Raw genomic sequence first — 27,372 nt, forward strand, 5'->3', positions numbered from 1 at the left:
TCAGGGCCACACGTTGACTACGACCAGAGAGGAAGTCCGCAAGCCATGCATGGAGATTTCCATGGATACCATAGGAGGAGAGTTTGGTGAGCAGAGCTGGGTGCCAGACCGTATCGAAGGCACGTGATATGTCAAGGGAGACAGCTCTGATTTCCTGTTTGGCATTGAGGACCTCCATCCATTGTTGAGACAGCAGAAGCAGCATGTCCAGAGTAGAGTGACCTGGTCTGAAACCAAATTGATGATCAGAGATCAAGCCATTGGAGAAGAGGAAAGATTTCATATCCGAAGCAATGATGGATTCCATGACTTTGCTGATAATTGGGAGCAGGCTGATTGGTCTCTAGTTGCAAGGATCTGTTTTTGCACCTTTTTTGTGTAAAGCGGGAATGTTTGCTGATTTCCAGGATGCTGGCAGATGACCTTGAGCAAAGGATAGGGTGAAAAGAACAGAGAGAGGGTGAGATAGAGCGGCAGAGCAGGATTTTAGGACCCGTGGGCTGATGCCATCTGGTCCAGTTGCAGAATCAGAGTCGAGGTTTGACAAAAACTCCTCCACCTTGTCAGGAGAGAAGGTCACAGAGTCCAGGAGCAGTTTGGTTCAACTGGGAAAGGTGGGAACAGAGAGAGATGGGTTTGGGACTAAGGATTTTGAGGCAAACACAGAGTTGAGGCATTCGGCTTTGTCACGTGCGATGTCAACTGTGTGGCCATTTGAGGTAAGGGAGGGGATGGAGGGGGAACAAACACCAGAAACGGATTTGACCAGACGCCACCAGGATTTGGAGGAAGGAGACAGGTTTGAGAGTTCATTCTTGAGTGAGGAGAGATAGTGCTTCCTGGCACTCCTGAGGGTAGACACACACTTGTTCCGAGCTTGGTGGAAGGAACTGAGATTTCCTTCAGTTGGATTAGCCTTCCAAGAGGCAAAGGCAAGTTGTTTCAGGGCAACTGCCTCACCACAAGATTCAGTGTACCATGGACGGGAGGAAGGGTAAGACAACTGAAGGCGAGATGGGATAAATCTGTGCATGAGAGAGATCAGTTTGCTTTGGAAGAATTCCCAGGAAGAATTGATGTCAGAGGCAGTGGAGATGGGAGACCAATCCAGACGATTGATGGCTGCTTGAAGACCGTCCCAGTCGGCCTGAGTGAAATGCCAGACTCGTCGACGCTGAGGAGGCTCTCTGAGAATGGCCAGAGAGATGTCCACTTTGACAAGCACATGATCAGAAGAACCGATTGGAGCAGAAGAAGAGCAGCAGACATTAGCAGGGAAGTTAGTCATAACCAAGTCTAGAAGAGAAGATACTCCATTGGCTGAGATCCGGGTCGGGAAATTGACAGATTGTGTCAATCCCAGTGAGTCACAGAAGTCCTTTGCTGAGGTGCCATGACTGGTGAGAGAGGAACCCACACCCATCCAGGTGGCATGATGACAATTGAAGTCACCACATATGAGGAAGAGAGAGTTGGGATGAGTGGATAGAAGTTGGTCCATGTTGTCAGACAGTGAAATGTAGATGGAGTCATCACTGTTTGGGGGACGGTACAGAACACATATGAACAAAAGGTGGGAGCGGAGAGGAAGCCGTAGCCCGAGGTACTCCTGGGGGTGAGGAGGAGAGAGGGCAGTGCAAGGAGAGTGAGGAAGAGAGTTTTTGATAAAGATAGCCACCCCACCACCAGGCCGAGGCTCAGGTCTATCATACCGGAGGAGGGAGTAACCAGGAAGAGATATTAAGGAATCAGAGACATCTTGAAGGAGGAAAGTCTCTGTTAAGCAGATCAAGTCTGGATTGTCAGAAGCAACCTGTATGGAGAGATCAGTCAGGTTTGAGCGAAGGCCCCGGATGTTTGAGGTCCATACCGTTAATGAAGAGAGGGGGAGCATCGGGTACAGGACAGGGGAGGGGAGGAGTAGGGTAAGATGAAGGATGAGAGGGGGAGGTAGGGAGAGCAGTTGTTAGTGTGTCAGCGATTGCAGAAGAGTTCCAAGAAAGGGAAGGATGAGGAGGATGAAAGGTTTGAAGGTGAAGGGATGAGGCACAGAGAGGGGTTGTTTGAGGGGGGGCAGAGGAAAGAAGAAGGTTGGGGGGGTGGAGGTATGAGATAGAAGGGAGACGAAGTGGGGAGGAGGCAGCTTTGAGGAGGAGGAGGGGGGAGGAGGGAGAATTGGAGAGGAATGGTATGGGGGGAGATTTGAATGGGAGGGTTTGGGGGGGAGTTTTGAAGGGGAGGAGTGAGGGGGGAGTTTAGGAGGGGAAGGGCAAGGGGGGAGTTCAGGAGTGGAAGGGCAAGGGGGGAGTTCAGGAGTGGAGGGGTAGAGGGCGAGTTTAAGAGTGGCGGGGCAAGGGGGGAGTTTAGGAGTGTAGGTGCAAGGGGAGGGATTTGGATGGGAGGGGCAAGAGGGGAGTTTAGAAAGTGGATGATTAATGAAAGACGAACATTGAAAACAAATTGGGTTTGTTGTGATTTTCAAGTTAGCAATCCGGTTCAGAATGATGGAGGAGGGATGGAATGAATGTGAATTTAGACCATGTAGTGAGGGAGACGTATAAGATATTGAATTTCTTTTTTTTGAGGTGGAATGAGTTGGAGAGGAAATTGAGAAAAGCCTTTTAAATAGGAAGAAAAACAGCGTGTTGTAAAATACCACTGAGTAAAACACTGAAGGGGAAAGGTTATACATATTTAAATAATATTTAAACAGAACCGTGAACAATCTTGTGTGCACAAAAATACCAACGGGGGGAGAGCCGAGAGGGACCACCACGAGTCACGTGAAGGGCAAACGGTGGATTGACTTGCTCCTGATCCAGGTGAGCTTGAGGACCCACAGTCTTAATTTTATTTATTGTCAAAATGGCTTGTGTGCTTCATAATACTTTGCCCTTGCAATACAACATCAGAATGGCAGTTTGTAACTATAATCCTTGGGAGGGAAACTAACGCGAGGAAGCTCAAAAGTTCTTTGTTTTTTCTCTTTTTAACGGTTCGTCCCTGGTGTTGGGCTAGCGGCTAGGGTGCCGGCTTAGGATCCAAGGATCCTGGGTTTGAATCCCGGTCGATCGCTGAATTAACGCCAGGGGGGTTGACTCAGCCTGTCATCCTTCCGAGGTCGGCTAATTGAGTACCAGTTCACTGGTAATTCCCTGTTTGTCGTTAAAGGCGGCAAAAAGGATTGGCGTCAGGAAGGGCATCCGGCCGTAAAACATTGCTTCAAATAGGGGACCGAAAAACAACAACAACCACGGTTCCCGAAAAAGGCCAACCCCCGCTTTGCGGGAAAAATGGCCTCTAAAGGTGTTTTTTTTTTTTTTTTTAACGGTTCGTCCAATCAAGTTGGGGTATGAGAAGTGAAGAGCAGGTTTGCTTCGCTGTTGTTTTGTTATATATCTTCGTGATGATTGATGAGTTTCGAAATAGCAATTGAAATTGTGATGAAGCAAGTCATTTGCCCTGAGGGAGGGAGTCTTGAATCTCGATACCAACATTCTTGATGCATTTTTTTTTTGTTTTGTTCGTGCTTGTACTTCTGCATTTGTCTTTTCATTGATGTGTCACCTCTTGATGCCTTCCAGATCCACTCATAAAACTTTACACAAAACGAATAAATGGTGCATTTATTCAGCTTGCAAATTACGAAACGTTTCCCTCTTGCATCCGATCCTGTTTATCCTTTGATAATGTAACCAGAACCCCATGCTTGGTTGTTATTTATAGTTTATTTAAGAAAGCGATGTAATTGATCTTACATATTTTAACCTTCTCCAAGCAGCTGTTTTTTACTTTTATTTTTTAAAAATACATAATCTGGGCTTGTGGAAGAACGAGGTGAATTTAAGATAAAAAAGGCAGTGTGTTGATAGTGGGGAAACAGTTTGACACAATACGTAGGGGTATGATTGAACAGGGAAAGAGGAGAGGAAACACAGTAACCTGCAAGGAAAAGGCTTGGCTGGGGGTAACGACAGATTGCTAGTCGGGATAGGGGATGGCATGGCATGGAGATGGTGATGGTGATGCACCACACTGCTTCAGGCTCTGGAGGGAAGAGTGATTGAACTACCTCAGGAAGACAATTATACAGACTCTACTAACGTCACTTTATATACAGTACTATAAAAGGAGCCGTGCATGTGTTGGTTGGACAATTCCCCTGGCTGCACCCCCAATTTCTATAATACGGCTGCCAATTTGGGAACCCTATAGAATGTACCGCCTAGAACCCTTTAGAATTACACTTTCGAACCCATTAGTATTTACCCTTTAAAACCCCCTCATGATTACCCTTTGGAACCCTTTCTCTCAAGCAGTGCTTTTACTGTGGAGGTTACACTGGTTTGCTATTATTTCTGACAATTTTCTCTTAAAATTGTGGGTTGAGCAGGTGACTGTGATGGTTTTCTGTGAAGTCAGTGATTGCATGATAGGGGAGCAGACAGAATGCGTTACATATTCTGCTTTTTCGATGTGGGAATGCCCATTTGCTTCTGTGAGTGGGAGGAGGGTGAGAGTAAAGATGTGACAACTTTGGAAGGAGGAGGTTGAGGCGGTGGGGAGGGTGGTTTTAAGGTTTGAGTGTGAGAAGGGGATTGATGCCTTAAATGGTGAGGACTTGGGGTTGGAGTGGGGGTGTTGGGACATTTAGGTGGTGGGACTTGCTTGAAGTGACTCAATTTCAGGATCTTAGGGATTTCGGGACTGTTTGTTCTCTCTTCATCTCGCAGCCCCCGTCAGGTGTACAGGCCATCCATTCTGTACCCCCTCATCATTCTCTTTCTGCTACCCCTCTTATTGCTATTCTGTTATTGTATTGTTACACTGTTGTACTTCACATGCGGATTGTTCAATAAAACTTGACTGGATCCAATTTTCGGCCCGCAAAATATCCGGATGGATAACACCGAAAGATTAATTAAAATATCCCCAACTCCGTTTGCTGCATGGGGCTTGATGAGAGAAAATAACTACAACCCTCCATTCTTCATCCCCCCCTACCCCCCCCACTCCCCCCACCACCATTACCTCCAGACCATCATTGCAGGGTCTGCTGTCCACCAAGTGCCTTAAACCAATAACTATCCAGGGCCAATTAACTTAGTCGCACCAATATTGACATCTGGCCAAAATAATTATATTCAGTCCAGGCTAACATAGCTATTGTTGCATTGCACGGAGTATTTATCATGAACCCTTTCCATTGTGCTACCGCTACAGGCAAAATCGATCCACAGCACTTGGTATTGTTGACCACTTGGGAATACGAACTAATCCATCCCTATGTTGCTCAAACTTTGGTGACCGGATGAGAACCTGTGTTTTCAACGTGATATTGTTGTAGAAGTATGGCTATTGTTACATTTCCACCTCTGTCAACTATGCCTGCAGAGGGAGGTAGCATGGTGCCCATTGTTGAGTTGGCAGGACTCTCTATATACGGCACTGGTCTCGGTGACTTCCCGCCATAGTGGGAGGTGGAGTGGTGCATGCTCTGCATTGCACTGTTATTTGGTTGGGTGAGCCCTGCTTCGGCCTACCCCTTGAAAAGCCAAAGGAGAGAAGTTCCGAGTCCAGGAGTAGAGTGCGAGTGGCTTGCCAGTTTCAGCTAGGCAAAAGGAGAACTCTGAGTTGTGCACGTTATAGTCTTGGCATGACAGCCACTAGCCTTGGGGAGAGAAGCCCCGAGTTATCCCCAGCCTGAGTGTGCACGAGGTGGCACACTGGGACAGGGTTTATATTTATATTTATTTATTTTATGCTCTCTCTCCTTGTAACTTTGCTTTCTTCCTTTGCTCTCCCCCTTCTTGCATACCTCCTCCTCAGGTTGTTGTAGGATCTGTGGCTGTCGTGGGGACGTTCAGTTTTTATGTCCCATGTGTCCCATGTTTTAGACGCTTTATCTCTCCCATGTGTCCCATGTTTTACACGCTTTATCTCAGTCCCATGTTTTACATGCTTTATCTCAGTCCCATGTGTCCCATGTTTTACATGCTTTATCTCAGTCCCATGTGTCCCATGTTTTACACGCTTTATCTCAGTCCCGTGTGTCCCATGTTTTACACGCTTTATCTCAGTCCCATGTGTCCCATGTTTTACACGCTTTATCTCAGTCCCATGTGTAATCGGCGAGTTGTTTGTAGTTATTTTGTCTTTCCCCTCTTTCAGCTGATGACATCAAACCATGTCCACGCTGTGTGGCGTACATAATGAAGATGAACGACGGTAGCTGCAACCACATGACGTGTTCCGTGTGTGGTTGTGAATTTTGCTGGCTTTGTATGAAAGAGATCTCAGACCTGCACTACTTGAGGTAAGTTCCTCAATTTGTTGCTGATGCATGGGATTCCAGCTTAAATTATTCTGGTGTGTGTTATCTTGACTATTAGCTACCATGCCTCATCCACACATACATACATGCTTGCTTTTATAGTCTGGGACACTCTTTTCCCCTTGTATACACATCTGCTTTATTCTCTATTCTTCCTATCTCCGTTTTGACCATATGTCACTGTTAAACCTGCGAGCACCACTATCCTATTTTCACGACACTCTTATACTCTTTGCCATTTAGTTATTTGTATGACCCTTTCATATGAGATACTAAATGCTGCTGTGTTACTTCATAGTCATGTTTGTATGTTTATTTTCTTTGTTTTTTGTAGCCCTTCTGGGTGTACTTTCTGGGGCAAGAAACCTTGGAGCAGGAAGAAGAAGATTCTCTGGCAACTCGGTACACTGGTTGGTGCACCCGTGGGCATAGCGCTAATAGCAGGTGTAGCCGTACCTGCTATGGTAATTGGAATCCCAGTCTACGTCGGCCGGAAGGTGAGTGCACGTGTTGAAACAGTGTTGGGTTACTGGCTAAGTGTTTGGAAAGAAGGAAACTGTCGCATGTTTGCCAATGCTTTGTGATTTGTTTCCGGCTGTGCCAATTCATTTGTGTACTTGACAACTTTCCTGGGATGGTTAATGAGCGGTTATCGAACAGGGCGGTCCATGTACTTGCTGGAAGTTCCTTCGAAACGCCTACCTTTTGATCCTCCTTTCCAAGGCATTTTAACCTGATTTAACAGCCACTTGTGTTGTGTTGTACATACTTGTCAGAACAAATTAATCAAATCTTGTATTCTGTGAAAATATTGTAAAAATTAGAATGGCACTCTGCAGAGATCATACCTCCACCAGGCTGAACAGTTTGTTTTGTATCCCACTGATAGGCCGAATCTGGATTTCATGTCACCTAACCAACTGTTCTGGTCACCTAATCAACTCGTCCACCAAGTTTAGTCACAACTCGTCCACAACGTTTTAAAATATCATGTTATATATCGCTTTTCGATATATAACATGTATATATAGATATATAACTCCACCGCTTCCGGTCTGCTCGAGCAAGGAGGCTTGCTTCGATCTCCACAGCATCGAAGTCCTTTCCAAGGGTGTGGTGCTGACCGGGCCGCCGTGGTGTTCGCATTACAGCCCGACCGAATATCGTCGCTTCGTGGCTGCTTTCCGCCGCCGAAATCCAGCGTGGCTTGGGCGATTCTGCCCCTGTTTGGAGAACACCCAGCGAGGCCTTCATCGGGGCCGAGCGAGCAAGGCTTCCGCTGCCGAAATCCAGCGCGGCTAGGGCGATTTTGCCCCTGTTTGGAGAACACCCAGCGAGGCCTTCATCGGGGCCAAGCGAGCAAGGGCGTGTCGGGACCTGGTTCGCGCCATTGACCGAGTGGTTCGCACCAACCGGAGCTGTTTTCGGATGACGTGCTGATGTCCTTGGACTTCGCACCAGGCTCTGGGCCGACAGGGCCGAAGTGCATCGAAGTCCTTTCCAAGGGTGTGGTGCTGACCGGGCCGCCGTGGTGCTGACCGGGCAAACGTGATGTGGTGCTGACCGGGCCGCCGTGGTGTGGTGCTGACCGGGCCGCCGTGGTGTGGTGCTGACCGGGCCGCCGTGGTGTGGTGCTGACCGGGCCGCCGTGGTGTGGTGCTGACCGGGCTGCCGTGGTGTGCTGACCGGGCTGCCATGGTGTGCTGACCGGGCTGCCATGGTGTGGTGCTGACCGGGCTGCCGTGGTGTGGTGCTGGCCGGGCTGACGTGGTGTGGTGCTGACTGGGCTGACGTGGTGTGGTGCTGACCGGGCCGACGTGGTGTGGTGCTGACCGGGCCGACGTGGTGTGCTGACTGGGCCGCCGGTGTGTGCTGCTGACCGGGCCGCCGGTGTGTGCTGCTGACCGGGCCGCCGTGGTGTGCTGCTGACCGGGCCGCCGTGGTGTGCTGCTGACCGGGCCGCCGTGGTGTGCTGCTGACCGGGCCGCCGTGGTGTGCTGCTGACCGGGCCGCCGTGGTGTGCTGCTGACCGGGCCGACGTGGTGTGCTGCTGACCGGGCCGACGTGGTGTGCTGCTGACCGGGCCGACGTGGTGTGCTGCTGACCGGGCCGACGTGGTGTGCTGCTGACCGGGCCGACGTGGTGCGGTGCTGACCGGGCCGCCGTGGTGCGGTGCTGACCGGGCTGCCGTGGTGCGCTGCTGACCGGGCCGACGTGGTGCGCTGCTGACCGGGCCGACGTGGTGCGCTGCTGACCGGGCCGACGTGGTGCGGTGCTGACCGGGCCGACGTGGTGTGGTGCCGACCGGGCCGACGTGGTGTGGTGCCGACCGGGCCGACGTGGTGTGGTGCCGACCGGGCCGACGTGGTGTGGTGCCGACTGGGCCGACGTGGTGTGGTCCTGACTGGGCCGACGTGGTGTGGTGCTGACCGGGCCGCCGTGGCGTGGTGCTGACGGGGGGCCCCCGCAGCCGTGATGCCCCCCCATCCCCTCCACCCCCCCAGAATTTCCATGTTTTAAACGTTTACCAGTGTATACCCTGGATTAGAATAGGTACACCCTATCCCTGCGTGTCGTAAGAGGCGACTAAGAGGGTTGGCGTCAGGAAGGGCATCCGGCCATAAAAACATTGCCTCAAAAAGAGAACCATGACAATTACAACTACATATGGTCAGGGTACAGCCCGAAGTGGAGATCGGTTTCTGAGGTTTGGGACATGGAATGTAGGGACAATGACAGGGAGATCAGGAGAAGTGGTGGAAGTATTGGTCAGAAGGAGAGTGGACATATGTTGTGTGCAAGAGACGAGATGGAAGGGAAGTGGTGTGAGAATGGTGAAGGGTAGGCAGGGACAGAAATACAAGTTTGTGTGGCAAGGGTGCCTGGAGGGCGTGAATGGTGTTGGTGTCCTGTTTTCTGAGGAGTTTGTAGACAGTGTGGTGAGTGTGACTAGAGTGAGTGACAGGTTGATGATGGTGAAAATGATGATTGGAAAGCTCTTGGTGAACGTCATCTCGGGATATGCTCCGCAGGTTGGTCGGAGCGATGAAGAGGACAGGTTCTGGTGTGCGATAGAGAAGCTGATGGAAAACGTGAAAGATGAGGAAGTTGTTGTGGTAGGAGGAGACCTAAATGGACATGTGGGAAGGAGTATGGATGGTTTTGAGGGAGTTCATGGGGGTTACGGATGTGGTGTGAGAAATGGAGAAGGTGAAAGGATTTTGGAGTTTGCTGATGTAGCTGATTTGTTGATTTGTAATACTCAGTTACAGAAAGAGGATAATAAGCTTGTTACATACACGTCAGGTGGGTCGACGACAACCGTTGACTACCTGATAGTGCGTAGGCGAGATAGGGGGCACCTCCGGGACACAAAGGTGATCCCGGGGGAGGAGGGTGTTTCACAGCACCACTTGGTTGTCTGCGACATAAGGGTGAAAGTTGCGAGGAGAGCTCGGCGGGTGAAGTACCAACCGAGAATGAAGGTGTGGAGGTTGAAAGAGGTGACAGTGAGGGAGGCATTAAAAGAGAGGCTGAGTAGGGTAGAGGCTGATGTGGTTGAGCTTGAAGGTGGTTGGATGTTAATGAAAGCTAGTCTGTTGGGAGCCGTTGGTGAGGTATGTGGATGGACAAAAGGACCACCGATGCACTCGGAAACATGGTGGTGGGATGATGAAGCTGGAAAGAGGATTGACGAGAAGAGGAAGAAGTTCAAGGAGTGGCCGAATGCGAAGTGTACGGGAGCAGAAACAGCAGAGCATGAAAGTTAAAAGGCAGCCACGAAGGCTGCAATGAAAGAGGTAGCAAAGGCGCAGGAGGCATGTAGGAAAATGTTCGGAGAACGCTTGGATTCGGAAGAGGGTCAGAGAGCAGTATTCAGGATTGCAAAGCAGATAGCGAAAGAGAGGTGTGATGTGATGGGGGTGAGTTGCTTGAAGGATGAAGTGGGACAATTCGTTGTGGACCCAGATGGAATTAAAGGAAGATGGAAAAGATATATGGAAATGCTGTTGAATACAGAGAATGAATGGGATGGCAACATAGAGAGTAACCCAGTTTTAGGACCGGCAGAGAAGATAACTGAGAAGGAAGTTGAGGAAGCGATAAAAGCAATGAAGAGTAGAAAAGCGGGAGGGCCGATGGGAGTTGTGGGAGATATTTTGAAGGCAGCAGGAAGTTGGGGTGTGAAGAGAATGACAGAGATCTGTAATCTGCCGGTGAAAGAAGGCCACATTGCAGTGGATTGGGAACTGAGTACCCTCGTCCCTCTATACAAGGGGAAAGGTGACCCTCTAGAGTGTGGCTCGTACCGAGCGATAAAGTTATTGGAGCATGGAATGAAGGTATTGGAATGGGTGTTGGAGAGGAGGATAAGGAAGAAAGTGAAGATCGACGAAATGCAGTTTGGATTTATGCCAGGAAGAGGAACGACAGACACGCTTTTTATTGTGAGGCAGTTGCAGGAGAAGTACATGGAGAAGAGGAAGAAGTTGTTTCTTGGGTTTGTTGATCTGGAGAAAGCATTCGATAGGGTTCCACGCAAAGTATTGACATGGGCAATGAGGAAGTTAGGAGTGGAGGAATGGTTGATCAGAGTAGTGATGGCAATGTATAAAAGAGCGCGCACATCTGTAAGGACGAAGGACGGGAACAGTGGTGAGTTTGAGGTGAAGGTGGGAGTGCATCAGGGGTCGGTACCAAGTCCACTACTATTTGTCGCTGTGATGGAGGTGCTGGCTCAGAACGTAAAGGAGGGTTTACCGTGGGAGTTGTTGTATGCAGATGATCTGGTGTTGATTGTGGAAAGTATGGATGGACTGAAGGAAAAGATGAACAAATGGAAGGAATGTATGGAGACAATAGGTCTGAAGGTGAATATCGGAAAGACGAAGGTGATGGCAAGTGCTAAAGCATGTGGTGAGGTGGAAAGAACTGGGAAGTGGCCCTGTGCTGTGTGTAGGAAGTGTGTCGGAGTGAACTCCATTCAATGTGCGCTGAGTGGGTTCATCAAAAATGTTGTGGTCTGAGAGGGTCATTAACCAGTGTGGCAGCTACATTCAAATGTAAGGTGTGCACAGAGGGAGCTGCAGATGGAGGAAATGTTGAGTTGGATCTTGGAGACGGCGTGAAGCTGGAAGGTGTGAAAACATTTTGCTCCCTCGGAGACATGCTGAATGGAGAAGGTGGATCAGACTCGGAAACGGTTGCTGGAGTGAGATGTGCATGGAAGAAGTTTCGGGAACTGAGTGGCATGCTGATGAGGAGGGGAGTGTCGTTGAAGCTGAAGGGAAAGGTGTATGCTGCATGTGTGAGAAGTGTTATTATTTATGGGAGCGAGATATGGGTAATGAACGTAGAGCAGCAACAAAGGTTGGAAATGCGAATGGTTCGAAGGATGTGCGGAGTATCGTTGAGAGAGAGGAAGACAAATGATGAATTGCGAAAAATGATGGGAATAGAGCCTGTGATTGATGCTCTGAAGAGGAACAGGTTGAGATGGTTTGGTCATGTGTTGAGGAAGGATGAAAGTGACTGGTTTAGAAGAGTGATGGAAATGAATGTAGAAGGAAGTAGAGGACGGGAAGACCGAGAAAGACTGGGCTAAAGATGGTGGAAGAAGAAATGCTGGCAAGGGGGTTAACAAGGAGAGATGCAGAAAATAGGGCAAGATGGAGAAGATTGTCATGGGGACCGCAAGGCTAACCCCCGCTCTAGCAGGGAAAATGGCCTTAAAATGCATGTTGTTGTTTGTTGTTGTATATCGCTTTTCGCCCGATCTCTCAATGCTGAAGAATGACATCAGAATTGAATAATTGTCGTATCCGAATCCATACCTTCACCAGGCTGCACAGCTTACGTTTTGTATGCCCCTGATAGGCCGGATCTGGATCTGAACCAAAATATGGCCGGCTTGTTCTTGTCACTTACCCAACTCATCCCCTGAGTTTTGTCATAAGCCGTCGTCGTGAACAACTTTTTGAAATATCATGCTATATATCGTTTTTGTCCCCATCACTCGATGGTGAAGAATCGCTTTGGTTTTAAAAATTCTCTGATCCAAATCCGGATTCGGAATTTCATCAAAATTTATTCAATTCTCCCTTGTCACACACCAAACCTTTCCCACCTAGTTTAATCTGAATCCATCCACAACTTTTTGAGATATCCTGCTATATTGTGCTATACAGTGAAACCTTGACTTGCGAGTACAACCAACTTAGGAGTTTTCCGAGATATGAGCCGTCGCTCGGTCGATTTTTTGCTTTGTGATGCGAGCCGAGATCTGAGTTACGAGCGAGCGAGCTTGGATATAAAACACGTAATCGTCGAAAAACATGAGCGAGGTGTGCGTGTTGTCGACTTGGCGAGGCAGTACGATCGTAGTACTTCTACGATATGTACGATTTTGAAGCAGAAGGAGTCGATAAAGGCTATAACGCCAGCCAAGGGCGTTAAGATTATTTCAAAGCTCCGGACCTCTGTCCATGAAGAGATGGAGAAGTTGTTGTTTGTGTGGTTGACGGAGAAGCAGCTCGCAGGAGATACCGTGACCGAGAGCATCATCTGTGAGAAGGCACGAGACATTTATGGGGATTTGGTGCAGCAGACGGCGGGAACATCAACGGACGAGGCATCGGAAGAGTCATTCAAAGGCAGTCGGGGATGGTTTGATAATTTTAATAAGAGGACCGGCATTCACTCCGTCGTCGGGCATGGTGAGGCAGCAAGCTCGGATGTGAAGGCAGCTGAAGATTTTATTATAACTTTTGCCGAACTGATAGAAGCCGAAGGATACATCCCCCAGCAAATCTTCAACTGTGACGAGACAGGGCTCTTCTGGAAAAAGATGCCGAGGAGGATGTATATAACGGCAGAGGAGAAGAGCATGCCAGGCCACAACTTGTTCAGAGTGCCGGCGATAGCTCGCGTTCTCTTTGTGGAAGACACGGTGAGATCCTTAACATCCAACAACTAATGGGACGCAAACGGGGCGCCCAGTTTAGCGGTACACACATTGATGAATCACCCTGCCTGTGAAACACCGACATGACAGGTTATAGCTGGGTCGGGATTCAAACCCAGGCTGGACAGTTTAGAGTCAAGTGTGCGTACCTCCAGTCCAGGCCATCCTGCCAACTTGTATGCTGCATACAGGTGAAATATAAAGCGCGAGATATTTATATATATATATTTCAAAAAAAATTGGTGTGGTTTTTGGGGGGCTGGAACGGATTAATAGCATTTCAATTCATTTTAATGGGGAAATTTAATTTGAGAAACGAGCAAATTGAGTTATGAGCTCGGTCACAGAACGAATTAAACTCGTAAGTCAAGGTTTCACTGTATATCCTTTTTGCCCTATCTCTCGATGGTGAAGAATCACTTAAAATTATCGGATCTGAATCCGGATGTTCAAAATCTAATCATTTCATCCTTGTCACATTTCCAATGTCTCCACCAAATTTCGGCCAAATCCATCCATAACTTTTAAAGATATCCTGTTCACAAACGCAGAAAAACAGACAAATAAACAGACAGGTGAAAACATAACCCCCGTCCGTCCACCGTTGGTGGTGGAGGTAATAATGTGATTTATAACATGAGATTTGTCGATAATTTTATTGTGATATGTGCACTATTGGCTTTGTATAAACCGATGGATCATTTTATTGAAATGATGTGTTCAGATTGGCGATACGACAGAGTTCCTTGAACAATGATTATTTACTTTTTTTTTGGAAAGTTCTTGCATTGTCATTTTTTTCCGAAGGAGTACAGAACCTGCTATTTATTTGTTTGTCGCAACATGAACATTATGGAGCGGTTAATCATGTGTCGGCGATGAAAGCGAGACGTTTTCAAATTGCTTTCCTCTCGCTTGAACTTGTCATGGCAGATTCACCGTCGATTGGAAGCGAAGAACGTGACCAAGCACAAGCGGAACCTGGCTATCACCGGAGGCGTGACCCTGTCCATCCTTTTGTCTCCCGTCATCGCTGCTGTCTCTGTTGGTACGGCTCGACATTCGCTCTCTTTATCAATAGTTGTGAAGTGCCTGTATCTGGATAGTCGGTCAAAATGTGACAGCAACCACCATTTTGAGCTTATTGTTTGCCACTTTGGCTGGGAATGACATTTTGATTTGCAAAGTGTTTAACACTTAAATGGGCTGCTCCATAAACACCTGCATTGCAGACTGAAATGATGGGAAACTTGTGTTGGAATTAGTTCTTATTGAAAATGACACTCCAATCGGGGTAGAGGGAGTGGCGGGGGGGGGGGGGGGGGGGGGGTGGAGTGGGATAAACCCAGGAAAGTACCAAAAAAAAAAAACCGAACGATTTAAACATGCATCCAATAAATAATTCCTCTCGTAACGCGGGTTCACGCAACGTTTTCATGGAATAGCTGTTTCTTGGGCGCCAAATGTTACAAGAGAGGATGTGAAGCATCGCCTGAAATGGTGCTCTGACGTTTGAATGGCACAATACCGCTGATGTCTACCACCATGATTTTGTGTTTCACATCGGTCATTGTCTCACACCATCTATAATAAAGGCAGTGTCCGTCTGTCCGTCTCCTCCAAAACCATGAAACCTAGCGGCCCCAAACTTTTCATGCATACACTTGGACCTCCAACTGGATTGCAAGGATGAAAACTGGTTGTTTGGGTGTTTTTACACCCTTTTTGAAGATTAATTAACGAGGTGCTCATAAGGAAAAAGCCCAATGTGGCGACTTACCAATGTGGTGGCCTGCCATCTTGGTCAGCCCATTGCACCTCACTGGGTTCTTAAGTTGCCATTTTGTTTCGGCCTACTCAAACGTACCTTGCCTTGGAAACCTGATCGATAATTATCATTACATAAGTGAAGCATATCGTCAAAATCTGGATTCGGATATGAGGATTGGATGCTCTGGACTAAATAATGTCCAAATCTGGAGTGAAATCTGACAAAAGCTACCACATCTAGCGATTGGTGAACACTATTCAGGCTGCTTTTGCAAGCCATGGCGTTACAGTAGACAGAGCTGCCATTTCGTTTTTATGTACCCATTTTTTAATTGACTCACATTTTTGTGCGATTATAATCTCTCCCATTCCACTCCCCGCCTCCTCACCCCCCCCCCCCCCCGTTTCTTCGCTCCATCCTCCGTCCCTTCTCTCTCCTCCCTGCTCTTCCCCTTCCTCGCTCCCCCACCCCTCCTCGCACCCCTCCCTCTTCTCTCCCCATTTCCCCTCCACTCTCCCTTCTCTCCTCCCTCATTTCTCTCTCTCCCCTCCACCCTCCCTCCTCTCTCTCTCTCCCCTCCACCCTCCCTCCTCTCTCTCCCCCTCCAAATCCACTCCCCTTTCCCTTCCCCTCCCTCCTCTCCTCCGCCCCTCTCCCTCCCCTCTTCCTCTCCTCCGCCCCTCTCCCTCCCCTCTTCCTCTCCTCCCCCCCTCCTCCTCTTCTCCCCTCATTCATATTCCCATCAGGAAGTGACTTGTTCCCAGCAATATTTTGAATATTGTACCCAAGTAAATGCCAAAATTTACCTAAATCACGTGTTTTGTCTTTTTTTAGCCTTTAAAAAAAGTTTTGTTTTGTCTTGCTTTTTTAGTTTGAAGATAAATATGAACATTGACGGTAGTTGCATGTTGTTGTGTTGCTAGTAATAATGGCGATGAGGGCTTTATGAGATTGGTGAAGGGCAGCCTGACGTCACATGAATGTGGCAGATATAGACTTACAAATGTGTACTTTGTCAGATGGTAAACCTGGAAACTCTCCAGCGTTCTGGAAATTCCAGACGAAGAGATTGGGTTTCTGGGCATGTGGACAGTTTGGCCAGTAACATAGAACGATTTTGCAAATTAAAATGCCTGCCAATGAACAATGACAGTTCCACCTTCTGTGTAAATGGGGGTTTCATGAACATTTAAGACAAGATGGGCTAAGTGGCATTTAACATTTTAATTTGAGTTTAGTAGATTTCGTATTTCCAGAATTCGGCATTCGAAAATTTGAGTGGACGAAACTTGAGAACTTTTGAGAATTTAGTGGGTGTGGTCTCCAAGGAAGACTGAAGACTGTTTTTTTTATGCCTTCATCTACGAAGTCGCCGGAGGCATTATGTTTTCAGGTTGTCCATCCGTCCGTCCATGATAGGTTTTCGTTACCGCGATAACTTGAGAACGGCTATAGTAGTAAGGGCATTTTATGAGATATTTCACAAATCTGTTAACTAAATTGTTACCAAAAAATTTCTTCACCAATATGTTTGTAAAGGTGTGTAATATGTGTTAAAATGTTGAAGTTCAACTCCCGCGGGAAACCCAGAAAAAAAGCTGTTGAATTGGGGTACCGAAAAATTATTTTCGAGAATTTTAATTTTTTTAAATCGGCCCTTAGGTAACTTATGAGGGGTCAAATAAGGGTTTTTCATGATTCTGAGTTGATTGTTAACATTTATATTTTCACTTTTACATTTACACACAAAGTAGCTTTTATTTCACATACATATATAATACTCAAGAGTTATTTCTCATTCACAATGTCAGAAGTTTCAACAGTCATTGTCTATGTCTTCTTCAGACTCAACAACATCATGACTGCAGTTTCTGCATGTAATGCCATTACAGACTCCACAGGCCGTGCACGTGACCCCATTCTTCTTGCAGCTGCATCGCCGGTTGCTGCAATCTCCATGACAATTACAGCTCGTGAACTGCAATAGCTCCTCAGGAGCCGTGGGGTCCAGTGTTGGAACTGGCTCATACCCATGCACACCTATTTGTCCATCCATAGTCACTGGGGTTCAGAGACATGCTCTGTAGAAGGATCCAGTCCCGGGTCTGCAGGTAGGCACGGAGTGAATGTTGTGCAGCTGCACCCTCTGTTGGAGGTAGAGTCTCTGGTTTGATCACTCCTGCCGCTGCCTTCCGGAAGATCAAAGGTCACTATAGCGACCCCAGCGTGCCGTATGCACTCTTTCAGAGTGGTGAAGATGGTGTTGAGGTCATTAGGGTCTCCTTCAATAACTGGGAGGAACTTGATGTGTGTGCTCTGCTTTGCATCATTAGCATGGATTCTCTTCATCCAGCCATTCCAGTTGGAGTGTGGGAACTCAGGATCGTTGGCTTTGATCACCCACCCCGCTGCCCAGAGTGTGTCACCTGGAGTGAGGAGTGGCTGATCATGTACTAGGGAGGAGGAAAGCTCAGCGATGGGGAGAAACATTATCGCGTTCGTTCCTATCTGTTTTCTGTTCGTAAATGGAATAATCTTTACTTCAGTTCCTCTCAGGATCTTAGCTTTGTCGAGTGCCTTCAACTTCACCCAGGGGAAAGCTGCTGTTGTCTGTGGATCTGGCAAAGGTGGTGCCGGAGAGGTGACTTCGATCCAACCCATTGAGTGAAAGGGAGTGTTTCCGTGAATAGAGACAATGTTTAAATCTATATCGTCTCCAACAAACTGAGTGACTGCATTGTTTGTTTCCCCAACCTCCATAAAGACCACCTGATCATTACTTGACAATTCACTTTCACTGGCTGAAAGTTGAAAGCTGACAAAGACTGGTTGACTCAGCCTGTCATCCTTCCGAGGTCGGCAAATTGAGTACCAGTTCACTGGTAATTCCCTGTTTGTCGTTAAAGGCGGCAAAAAGGGTTGGCGTCAGGAAGGGCATCCGGCCGTAAAACATTGCTTCAAAAAGGGGACCGAAAAACAACAACAACCACGGTTCCCGAAAAAGGCCAACCCCCGCTTGCGGGGAAAAATGGCCTCTAAAGGTGTTTTTTTTTTTTTTTTTTTCACTTTCACTGGCTGGCACTTTGGCTGTCATCACTGATTGATCCTCAAGCGCAGCATCAACCGCAACCTCATCATTGATCTGTTCATCGGTTTCCTCCACAATGGTGTCAAGAGTGCCAGAAGTATCTGGAACATCATCTCCACTCCTACTATTAAGGAAGCAGTATTTGTAGTTTTGTGTCTCCGTGTAAGACTCAGTGTATCCCAGCCGGTGGAACTTGTTGAGCATCCATTTTGACCCAAATCTATGATCAAGTTGTATGGCAAGCCCCATTTGGTGTGGCAATACTCCAGACCGAGGTCGACAGGCCTTAATAAAATTCTGCCCCCAAACGGCAACTCTTTCGTCTGTCTTGACAATCGGTCTCAAGAACATCTGAAGGCTTGCAGGAACAAGTGTCAACTGACTATCGATGTCAGTCATACTGTGTGTGGTGGGGTATGACTTTGGACCTAAATCAATCAAGGCAATATCATTGGATATGAACTTGAGTGCCATCTTTATGATCTGAGTCTTCTCATCTCCATGGTCAAGATTAGCATGATGCACTCGCAGAACATTGTCGGTGCCATCTTTGAGACAGAGTACATCTGCCCTTCTTTCCTGTGTTGTGAAATACAAGGTGTCTTCGTATTTCTCTAGAAGTTTTATCTTTAGCCAATGCTTTGAATAAGAAAGGCTCTTCTCTGGTGACTGATCAAACTCCTGCAGCTTTTCATGGACTTGGTCCATGTTCATTACCCCATGCTCTAATTCTGAGTCTAACCATTCGCAGAATTCAATAAAAACTGCCTCTCGCTCCTCATCAATACTCCTCTGTCCTCTCTTCCTTTTTCCTTCCTCATCAGTCTTGGACAAACTGTCACCTCTCGCAAACATAAGTTTGCATCGCAAATGGTACAGTGTTTCTTCTGCTACCAAGTCGTTGATCCCTTCCAGGCGTCCAGTGACTTCAGTGCCCCAGTCATCCCCGCAACTCCGTGCTGTCTTCAGCAAGCTTGCCTTCAGTGTATCTGCAGTCAAATTATCTGGCACTCTGTATTTCTTTCTAGCTTGTGCTGGATTATTTTTGTAGAGCTGGGCTGGTTGGCTGCAAAGAATGCATACATCCTTATACAGGAGGTCAACTGACTGTGATCTTCTAGAACTGCAGCCAGTTGATGAACTGAACTCACAAGTAGTGCGTCTTCTCTTCAACTTTGATGACTCTTTCTCTGCCTTTGATGCTTGAGCTGACTTCTTGGTGGTTGCAACAAAGTTGTTGTACAGATCATTTTTACACTTCTGGTGGTACCTCAGTTTTCCTTCCTTTTGAGCCTCCTTCATACGTTCCACAACAGTAACATTTTCGACAGTTTCTGCTTGTTTCAATAAAGTTGAGTATCCCTTTGGAGTTGCCTGTATGAGCCTTTCAGCTGGTGTATCCGAGCGTGCACAGATGAAGCAATTGAGCACAGGTGGAGTAACGTCTTCATCCATATTGCTAGACTCCATGTCCTGCAAAGTAGAAAATGAGATATATTTAGAAATTATTTTTCCACAAAGGAGTGTCTGTGGTGAAATATAAATGTTAACAATCAACTCAGAATCATGAAAAACCCTTATTTGACCCCTCATAAGTTACTTAAGGGCCGATTAAAAAAAATAAAAATTCTCGAAAATAATTTTTCGGTACCCGAATTCAACAGCTTTTTTTCTGGGTTTCCCACGGGAGTTGACCTTCAACATTTTAACACATGTTATTACACACCTTTACAAACATATTGGTGAAGAAATTTTTTGGTAACAATTTAGTTAACAGATTTTCATGGTTCCTTTACTCTAGGGATCTTCGTCAAACTTGGTGCGGGCATGTATAATGAGGTAAAGATGAGCCGATTCGATTTTGGGGTCAATAGGTCAGAGGTCATGTCAGGTAAAAATACTGTTACCACGATAACTTGTGAACCAGTGATGGGATTATGACCAAATTTGGTACACTTATGTCGAATGATGTAAAGATCAACTGATTAGATTTTGAGGTCAAAGGTCAAAGTCTGTAATAGGTCTATAACTTGAGAATGGCTGAAGGGATCCAATTCAAACTTGGTGCAGGTATGTATAATGATGTAAAGATCAACTTCTTATATTTTGGGGTCAAATCTGTAATAGGTCTAACTTGACGATGGCTGAAGTGATCAAATTCAAACTTGGTACAAGTATTTATAATGATGTAAAGATTAACTGATTCGATTTTGGGTTCAAGAGGTTAAAGGTTGAAGGTCAAAGTCTGTAATAGGTCTATAACTTGAGAATGGCTGGAGGGATCAAATTCAAACTTGGTACAGATATGTATAATGATGTGAAGATTAACTGGTTTGATTTTGGGGGGCCCGAGGTCAAAGGTCAGAGGTCATGTCAGGTAAAAATGTGCTAACTTGGGCACAGCTGAATGGATTTAAATCAAACTTGATACCAGTATTATAATGATGTAATAATGTGTGCGGAGGCATATCAGTGGACGTGACGTCGAAGAGTGCCGTTCTAGTTTGTTTTTCCATGAAGCATGTTCAGGTGAACGTGACAGGGCTTGCACATTTAATCTGGATGAAAATGTGAAAAAGTATTTTTCTCTTGAATGACACTACTACTGGCCAAGGTGAGCCACATTTGCTTTTGAATCCACGAGCCACGCTCCAATAGAAGATGGTAACGTTGCAATTTCCTGTTCTCGAGAGGTTTGTCATGTTGATGTACGACAGAAGTACCAACTGTAAGGGAGGCAATGAGGCTCATGATATTCTCTCAAAAAGAAAGGTCTCTGGAGAGTGTTCCTCCAACAGCAGTTGCTGTATTTCAGCACACCAAAATGGGCATTTTTGGGGCCATTGCCTGGTTCATTCTCTAAAGTTATCGTCATCGGATGAATGGGACTGGAAATGTGCGGAAGAAGTTCTGATATCCTCTGGACTACTTTACTAGATTCCTCCAAAGCATGCCAGGAATTGACATGATGTGGTTGCTATACTGACGAGGCACATTTGATCCAAGGACCTGGTGGCACCTTAAGTCTGTCTCTGGCGTATTCTCACCCTCAATCCCTTCCCTCACTTGAAGTGGCACCAGAGTCGACTGTTCATGAGAAAACAGAATGCCTCAATTCTGTTTGGTTCCAAATATTTTGCCCCAACACCTCGTTCTTTGTACCTAACGGACCCAGTCACACTCAACTGCTCCTCGACCCTGTGCCCTTTTCACCTGAGAATGTGGGTAAGTTTCTGACAACTGCCGACTCAGATTCTGCAACTGATCCGGATGGCATCAGCGGCTGTCTTAAAAATCTGGAATCCCTCTTGGCAATTGACATCAAATCCTGCCTTTTCTCCAATGGCCTGATCTCAGACCATCAGTTTGGATTCAGATCAGGTCACTCTGTCTTGGACATGCTGTTTATGCTCTCTCAACAATTGATGGAGGCCCTCAGTGTGAGACATGAAATCAGGGCTATCTTTCTTAAACATATGTCGACCGAGGAGGTGTGAAGTCTTCCATCATTCTTTCCTTTCAGAGACTGCATCCTTTAAAAGTCTGCTTGCAGTACAGGACACTTATGGATGTTAAAGATTCCTTGATGTGTTGAAAAAGTAGGTCATTGTGCGCTGATGCTCTGGACATAATGTAAATGCCTGAGCTACTCCAAGGAAATTGCAAATCGTTCAGATGATGTATGCTTGTTGCACTGGTGAATAACCCAATTCCGATTTGATGAAATTTGTGGATCAAAAGCGACATTGTTTATCAGTTGTTTTTAAGGCATGTCTGGTGTTGTTTTTTTTCCCCCTTAATGTGTATCTTTAGGGATTGGTGTGCCTATCATGCTGGCATATGTCTACGGTGTTGTGCCAGTATCCTTGTGCCGAAATGGAGGTTGTGGTGTGTCGGCTGGGAATGGCCGTGGCGTTCGGATAGAGTTTGACGATGATAATGACGTGAATATGGGCGGAGCACATGCAAATAACGGTAAGAATCTGAATGTTTGGTTACCTGAAAAGTTATTCTTTCCAGTACTAAATTTTCCTTCCTCCATTTGCCTTTTCCTTTTTTTTTTTTGGCGTACTCTATTTTCAGGGCGTTTCATTCGTCGGAATAAATGGCTTTGGGTTTGTTTGGCCTTGGCTAAACTATATTATTTACGTACCTGTTTGTTCTCGTATTCCTCTGCTCTTGCCTTGCTTGTTTTTTGGGTTTTATTTGACAGTGCCCAACGTGATGTGTTTTCATTCTGCTTTGTGGAGTTATTTTCACTACTTTTCAGGAAAAATGCTTTCTACACTGATTATGGTTATCCAAACGTGATAGTCATTCACACGAACGAATGTAATCTTATTAGTCCCCTACCGGTGTACACCGGAGGGGACTATAGGTTTGCACGCCGTCCCTCCGTCCGTCTGTCCGTCCGTCAGTCCGTCACGCAAAGAACAGTTTTCCGGACTTTTTTTTCTAAATGCTTAATGCTAATGATTTCAAACTTGGTACATGGTTTCCTCATGATAAGTTACAGATCGAGTTCGAACATCACGACGTTTCGATCATTTTTGACAGTTATGGCACTTTGAACTTTGGTAATTCTGATAATTCTGATGACCCTTAACTCAGTGCCATTTTAAGTTTTAATTTCCTTTAAAAAAGATTTTCTCTGCAATAATAGGACCGATTGAGATCACATTTTCACCGTAGGGGGGACTCGGTCTACAGAATATTTTAATGGTAATTATGACGTCACAGGTCACGTGGTTCGGTCGCCATATTGTTTTTCGTGAAAACACGAAAACCCCTTTTTCTCCAACGGCTGAACAGATCGAGGCCAAACTTTGCAGGCAAAATCGCATACCCATGACGAACAAAAAAGTCAATGAGCATGACGTCATGCATCACATGGTTTCTGAGTTATGACGTTTTTAAGCATGAACCTTTAAAACCGAGCCTCTCCCTCATTTTTGATCCAATCGAGGGGAAACTTCACAGATCTGTTCAGCATGTCAGTCTACTAAAATGTCCTTTTGGAATTTGCGATAGGGCATGTGGTTTGGCAGATATCGTTAATTAAACGAAAATATTTTTTAAAATGGATATCTCTTGTTTATTCTTGAGTTCTCCTCAAGCCGCACCGTGCGCCCTCAGCCTCGTCTGCGAACGTCAAAAGCGCGACACAGCGTGCGCTTTCGGGAGGAGCAGTGCCAAGCCGAGCAACATCTATATATATATATATATATATACACACACACACACACACATCGATCATTGATCGTGAACCGGAAAATGTAATAAATTACTGATATTTAGCGACTCGAAAGGTTCTTTATCAACGACTTATTTTCTTGTGCTTCTGCTGACCTGTCTGCAAGGTGTATAAATCGAAGTCCTGAGTGCGAATCACAGGTGAGCCCGTCCTGAGGTAATTAGCGATTGGGAACGATTCAGAACCTGTGGGTAAATAACCCTTAGTAATTTCCTCAACAGTTTTCTGGACGACAGACTGCCGGTAGGGGACATGTATTGCAGCGCAATACTCAGAATGCTTGTTTATTTTATCAGATTCTGGTTCAGTGGCTGATGCACGGCACAGTGTGACCAACCCAAGCATTGGCGAAAGCAGCGTGGGTGGCCTGACAGGCAGCCTGAGCGCTAGCGGAAGCCACATAGAACGGGCTGGCGTTCTGCGCGATACCGTGAGCGAGACGGCCAGCACCACAGCATTGGCAGGGGCCAGCATTACCGGAAGTTGCTACAGCAGGTGTGCAAATGTTAAGCTGTTCTTGTAAATATTCCGAACTTCGGCGTCGCTGCAGCGATTCCGTTGACCCTGTCTATTTACAGGCTTGAGGTGCAGGCGGATGTACAGAAGGAACGCAGCAGCTTGAGTGGAGAGTCTGTGAGCCTCGCTATCAGCAGTGACAATACTAGCAGCCGTGCTGTCCCATCATCTGTCATATCTGGCCCAACCACCTCCCGGTGGGTGCAGGATATCTATGCTAAATTATGAAGATCTCTTCTCCAGCTGAAATTACTGTTTTGTATGTTTAAATATGACAAGAGTGCGAGCATTTCTGTGTAATGCTTGCTTTTATTCTAAGCTGAAACCCTCCCCTCACTCACCATGACCTCAGTGACAGCACCAACATGGAGGTGCACGTGGACATCGAGACACGGCCATCGAAGCAGCAGCACTGCAGTGGGAGCGCTGGTTCTGACGAGCTGCCCCGAACCAGTCCGCTCGCCCAGGGGGTTTCCCCGCAGAGTCCAGTAGCCGTGGCACCAATTTGTGTGGGGAAATATGTGGGCAAGCGGGCAAAGGACTGTGGCACGTCGAAGAAAGGCAAATTTGCTGGGAAGCGGAGGACAAGCATCAAGATAAAGGTGAGATTTCTTTATCTGCCTATTAGTGGGAGACAACATCACTGCAGTAATGATCATTCCGGTGAACATTACAGAAAAACATGCTAAACGTCTTCTATCACCGAATGGACCTGCGCGCGGGATAGGTAGGTCTGAATAATTTGCTCTTGAATGGTCTTGATAATTATAAACTCCTCAGAAACATGCGGCCCTCTTATATATCCTTTTTATTACTAAGAGTTTTGGAAAAGAACCGAGGGGATATTGTAATCGTCTTTGTCGTTGTGCTGAAATTCACCAAATTTGGTAGTTATGATCACATGACAAGAAAAGTGCGAGAGCAGTGTCGTTTTGGGCCCACCCCAAAAGTACCGATCCCGAAAAATGCAATAACAGGCACATTTTAAAATTAAACGTTGGATATGCAATCATTAGGGGACACATTAAATATGTAATTCTTTTTTGGATTTAACCCTTGGTTCATGCCCCAGGGGGTGGGGAATTGGGGTCACAGGTGTCAAAGCGGTGGGGGGGGGGGGGGGGGGGAGGGGGGAATTTTAAACTCAAAATGTGATATTGGGTCATTCCTGGTGGAAAGGGACTCAAGTAGCTTGTTGTTTGCGGAAAGGCACTGTTTGTAATGACAAATTGTTTAGCCCACCTGTTGGGATGAGAATGCTTTGCCTAGATGAAGTGGAAAGAGAATAATTATATATATTTTTCAATCTGTTCTTTGGAGTTTTTATTGACATGCCGTTATTATTATTATTATTATTATTAATATTATTATTATTATTATTATATTTAATTGCAACCACATTTTAATTTGATTGCAGCACTTTTATGAATGTTTTAGTATTTTGCAGTTTATCTCTTATCGTTAGTCCATTTTTATTATTATTGCAATTTTAAACTTCCGCATCATCTGTAGCAGGAGCTGCGTGAAGCTTCAGACACCCAAGTACTGGACCGAGGGAGCGTGAACTCGAGTGAACTGGAGTCACCGTCTCTCAGCGACAGCCTTCCCTCCGTTGCTGGCTCACATTCTAGCCACTTGTCGGAGTTCGGCTACTTTGAGGGCATTTGTGAGGGGCAGTATTCCGTGTTGCGCCTCGCACGTGTGAGTCCTTTGCCTGAGGTCGAGAATGACCGACCTGGCCGCTGCGACTCCCCGCCTCTGCCAGGTCCCACTGCCGTGACGAGCTCTCGCCTGTCTCCGGTGATTGCTCGACGAGGATCCGTCCCCGGAATGGGCAACCGGCAATCCCACAACGGGCGTGACGAGATGGGAAAGCCAGAAGCAACAGCTATGGCTCATCGCACAGTCATCCACACAGACATTTGATCTGGTGACTTCATCTTGCCATCTGTTCCAACTATTGCTTTTATTCAGAACGGTCTTTCGGCCCTTGCCTCCCTCCCTCACTTCCTCTCTCTCAACCAAAAATCGTTTCACCAAGCATAACGTCAATATAAAGCATCATCATATTTTTTTCCCCACTTGGCATGGGAGTGACAACCCGCAACGTGCTGGCGGCCAATCAGAGTTTGGGCATATTTTTGCTCCCCCCCCCCCCCCCCACCCCCACCCCCTCCCCACATCCCCCCTTCCCCTGGTTTCACTCTTGGCCTTACCGCTGGTACATCCGGCAATCATCTTTATGCCTCGAGCTGAAAGCACGCGATTCATCGTTCAATGCACAGAGCCATCCACACCCATGGACGGACAGAATCTTGCGAGGATCTGATGGGGGATAGTGGCAATCTTCTTGCGATAACGTACACAACTCGGACGTGTAAAACAAAACACTTATGGGCGAGCCCCTGTGCTTTGTACCTGGAAACATGAACAGCAGCAACTGAGACGGCCCCTTTTTATTTTCTTCTGTTTGCCTTTCCGCATACGTTAAGTGGTTTGCATGTGAGCACTTGAGGCCTTGTATAAACATATTTTGGGTTAGGACCTTTCCAGTTGATTTGCCTATCGTGCTTACAAAACTTAACGTTTTAGTTTTGCAGTATTCTTGTGGCACAAGTGCCACATTGATATATATTTTTTAGCCATTCCGTTTAACAAGTGCAATAGGAGCGATGTATTATCGGTTTCTGCTTTTGTTTAATCTTTATCCCATGTCGATGGTTTTAAAGGTGCCATATGCCTGGCACGCGTCATGTTTTCATTTGTGCTTTCTTGTTCTTTGTCAAATTTGGACGTCGGTTCGACTCGATCGAACTTGTGAAGGTTTGTGGTCGCTGAGGTTTTTATTTTATTTTTTTGGGGCCTGCCCTCGGAGGACTTTTGGGCCAAGTGCCCTCTGATAGCTCCAGGCAAATCCGGAGGTTTGTGCCGTTGTTGAAGAAACACTTGGGCGACGAGCAGGTTCTCTATGACTGGCACTGCAAATTTGAATGTTTTTTGTTGTTTTTTTTTTCTTATTGTTCAAACATTTAATAAAACTCTTAACTGCATGCAATCTGTCTGCGCATGTGCTTACAGCCGAGTGGAGATCGGTTTCTGAAGTTTGGGACGTGGAATGTAGGGACAATGACAGGGAGATCAGGAGAAGTGGTGGAAGTATTGGTCAGAAGAAGAGTGGACATATGTTGTGTGCAGGAGACAAGATGGAAGGGAAGTGGTGTGAGAATGGTGAAGGGTAGGCAGGGACAGAAATACAAGTTTGGGTGGCAAGGGTGCCCAGAAGGCGTGAATGGTGTTGGTGTCCTGTTTTCTGAGGAGTTTGTAGACAGCGTGGTGAGTGTGACGAGAGTGAGTGAAAGGTTGATGATGGTGAAAATGATGATTGGAAAGCTCTTGGTGAACGTCATCTCGGGATATGCTCCGCAGGTTGGTCTGAGCGATGAAG

The 27,372-nt window shown here is 46.6% G+C and overlaps 1 protein-coding gene across 5 annotated transcripts in view; it reads left to right on the forward strand.

The window, feature by feature from the left end:
- RNF19A (ring finger protein 19A, RBR E3 ubiquitin protein ligase) overlaps positions 1–27,372 on the forward strand; it is a 48,533-nt gene that overhangs the window by 17,695 nt on the left and 3,466 nt on the right. For 2 of the 5 annotated variants that reach the window (XM_068125214.2, XM_068125213.2), the window contains exons 4-11: positions 6,172–6,316; positions 6,669–6,831; positions 14,232–14,346; positions 21,971–22,132; positions 23,708–23,906; positions 23,990–24,124; positions 24,280–24,529; positions 25,440–26,977. In XM_068125214.2, the coding sequence (XP_067981315.2) occupies positions 6,172–6,316; positions 6,669–6,831; positions 14,232–14,346; positions 21,971–22,132; positions 23,708–23,906; positions 23,990–24,124; positions 24,280–24,529; positions 25,440–25,853 (1,583 nt within the window). In that variant the 3' untranslated portion in view covers positions 25,854–26,977. Of the gene's footprint in view, positions 1–6,171; positions 6,317–6,668; positions 6,832–14,231; positions 14,347–21,970; positions 22,133–23,707; positions 23,907–23,989; positions 24,125–24,279; positions 24,530–25,439; positions 26,978–27,372 lie in introns of those variants that run through there. The other 3 variants (XM_068125216.2, XM_078783723.1, XM_068125215.2) reach the window with 2 other exon arrangements.

This window comes from Myxine glutinosa, chromosome 8, assembly GCF_964187855.1.
Source record: "Myxine glutinosa chromosome 8, kmMyxGlut1.1, whole genome shotgun sequence".
In the NCBI taxonomy this organism is placed as follows: domain Eukaryota; kingdom Metazoa; phylum Chordata; class Myxini; order Myxiniformes; family Myxinidae; genus Myxine; species Myxine glutinosa.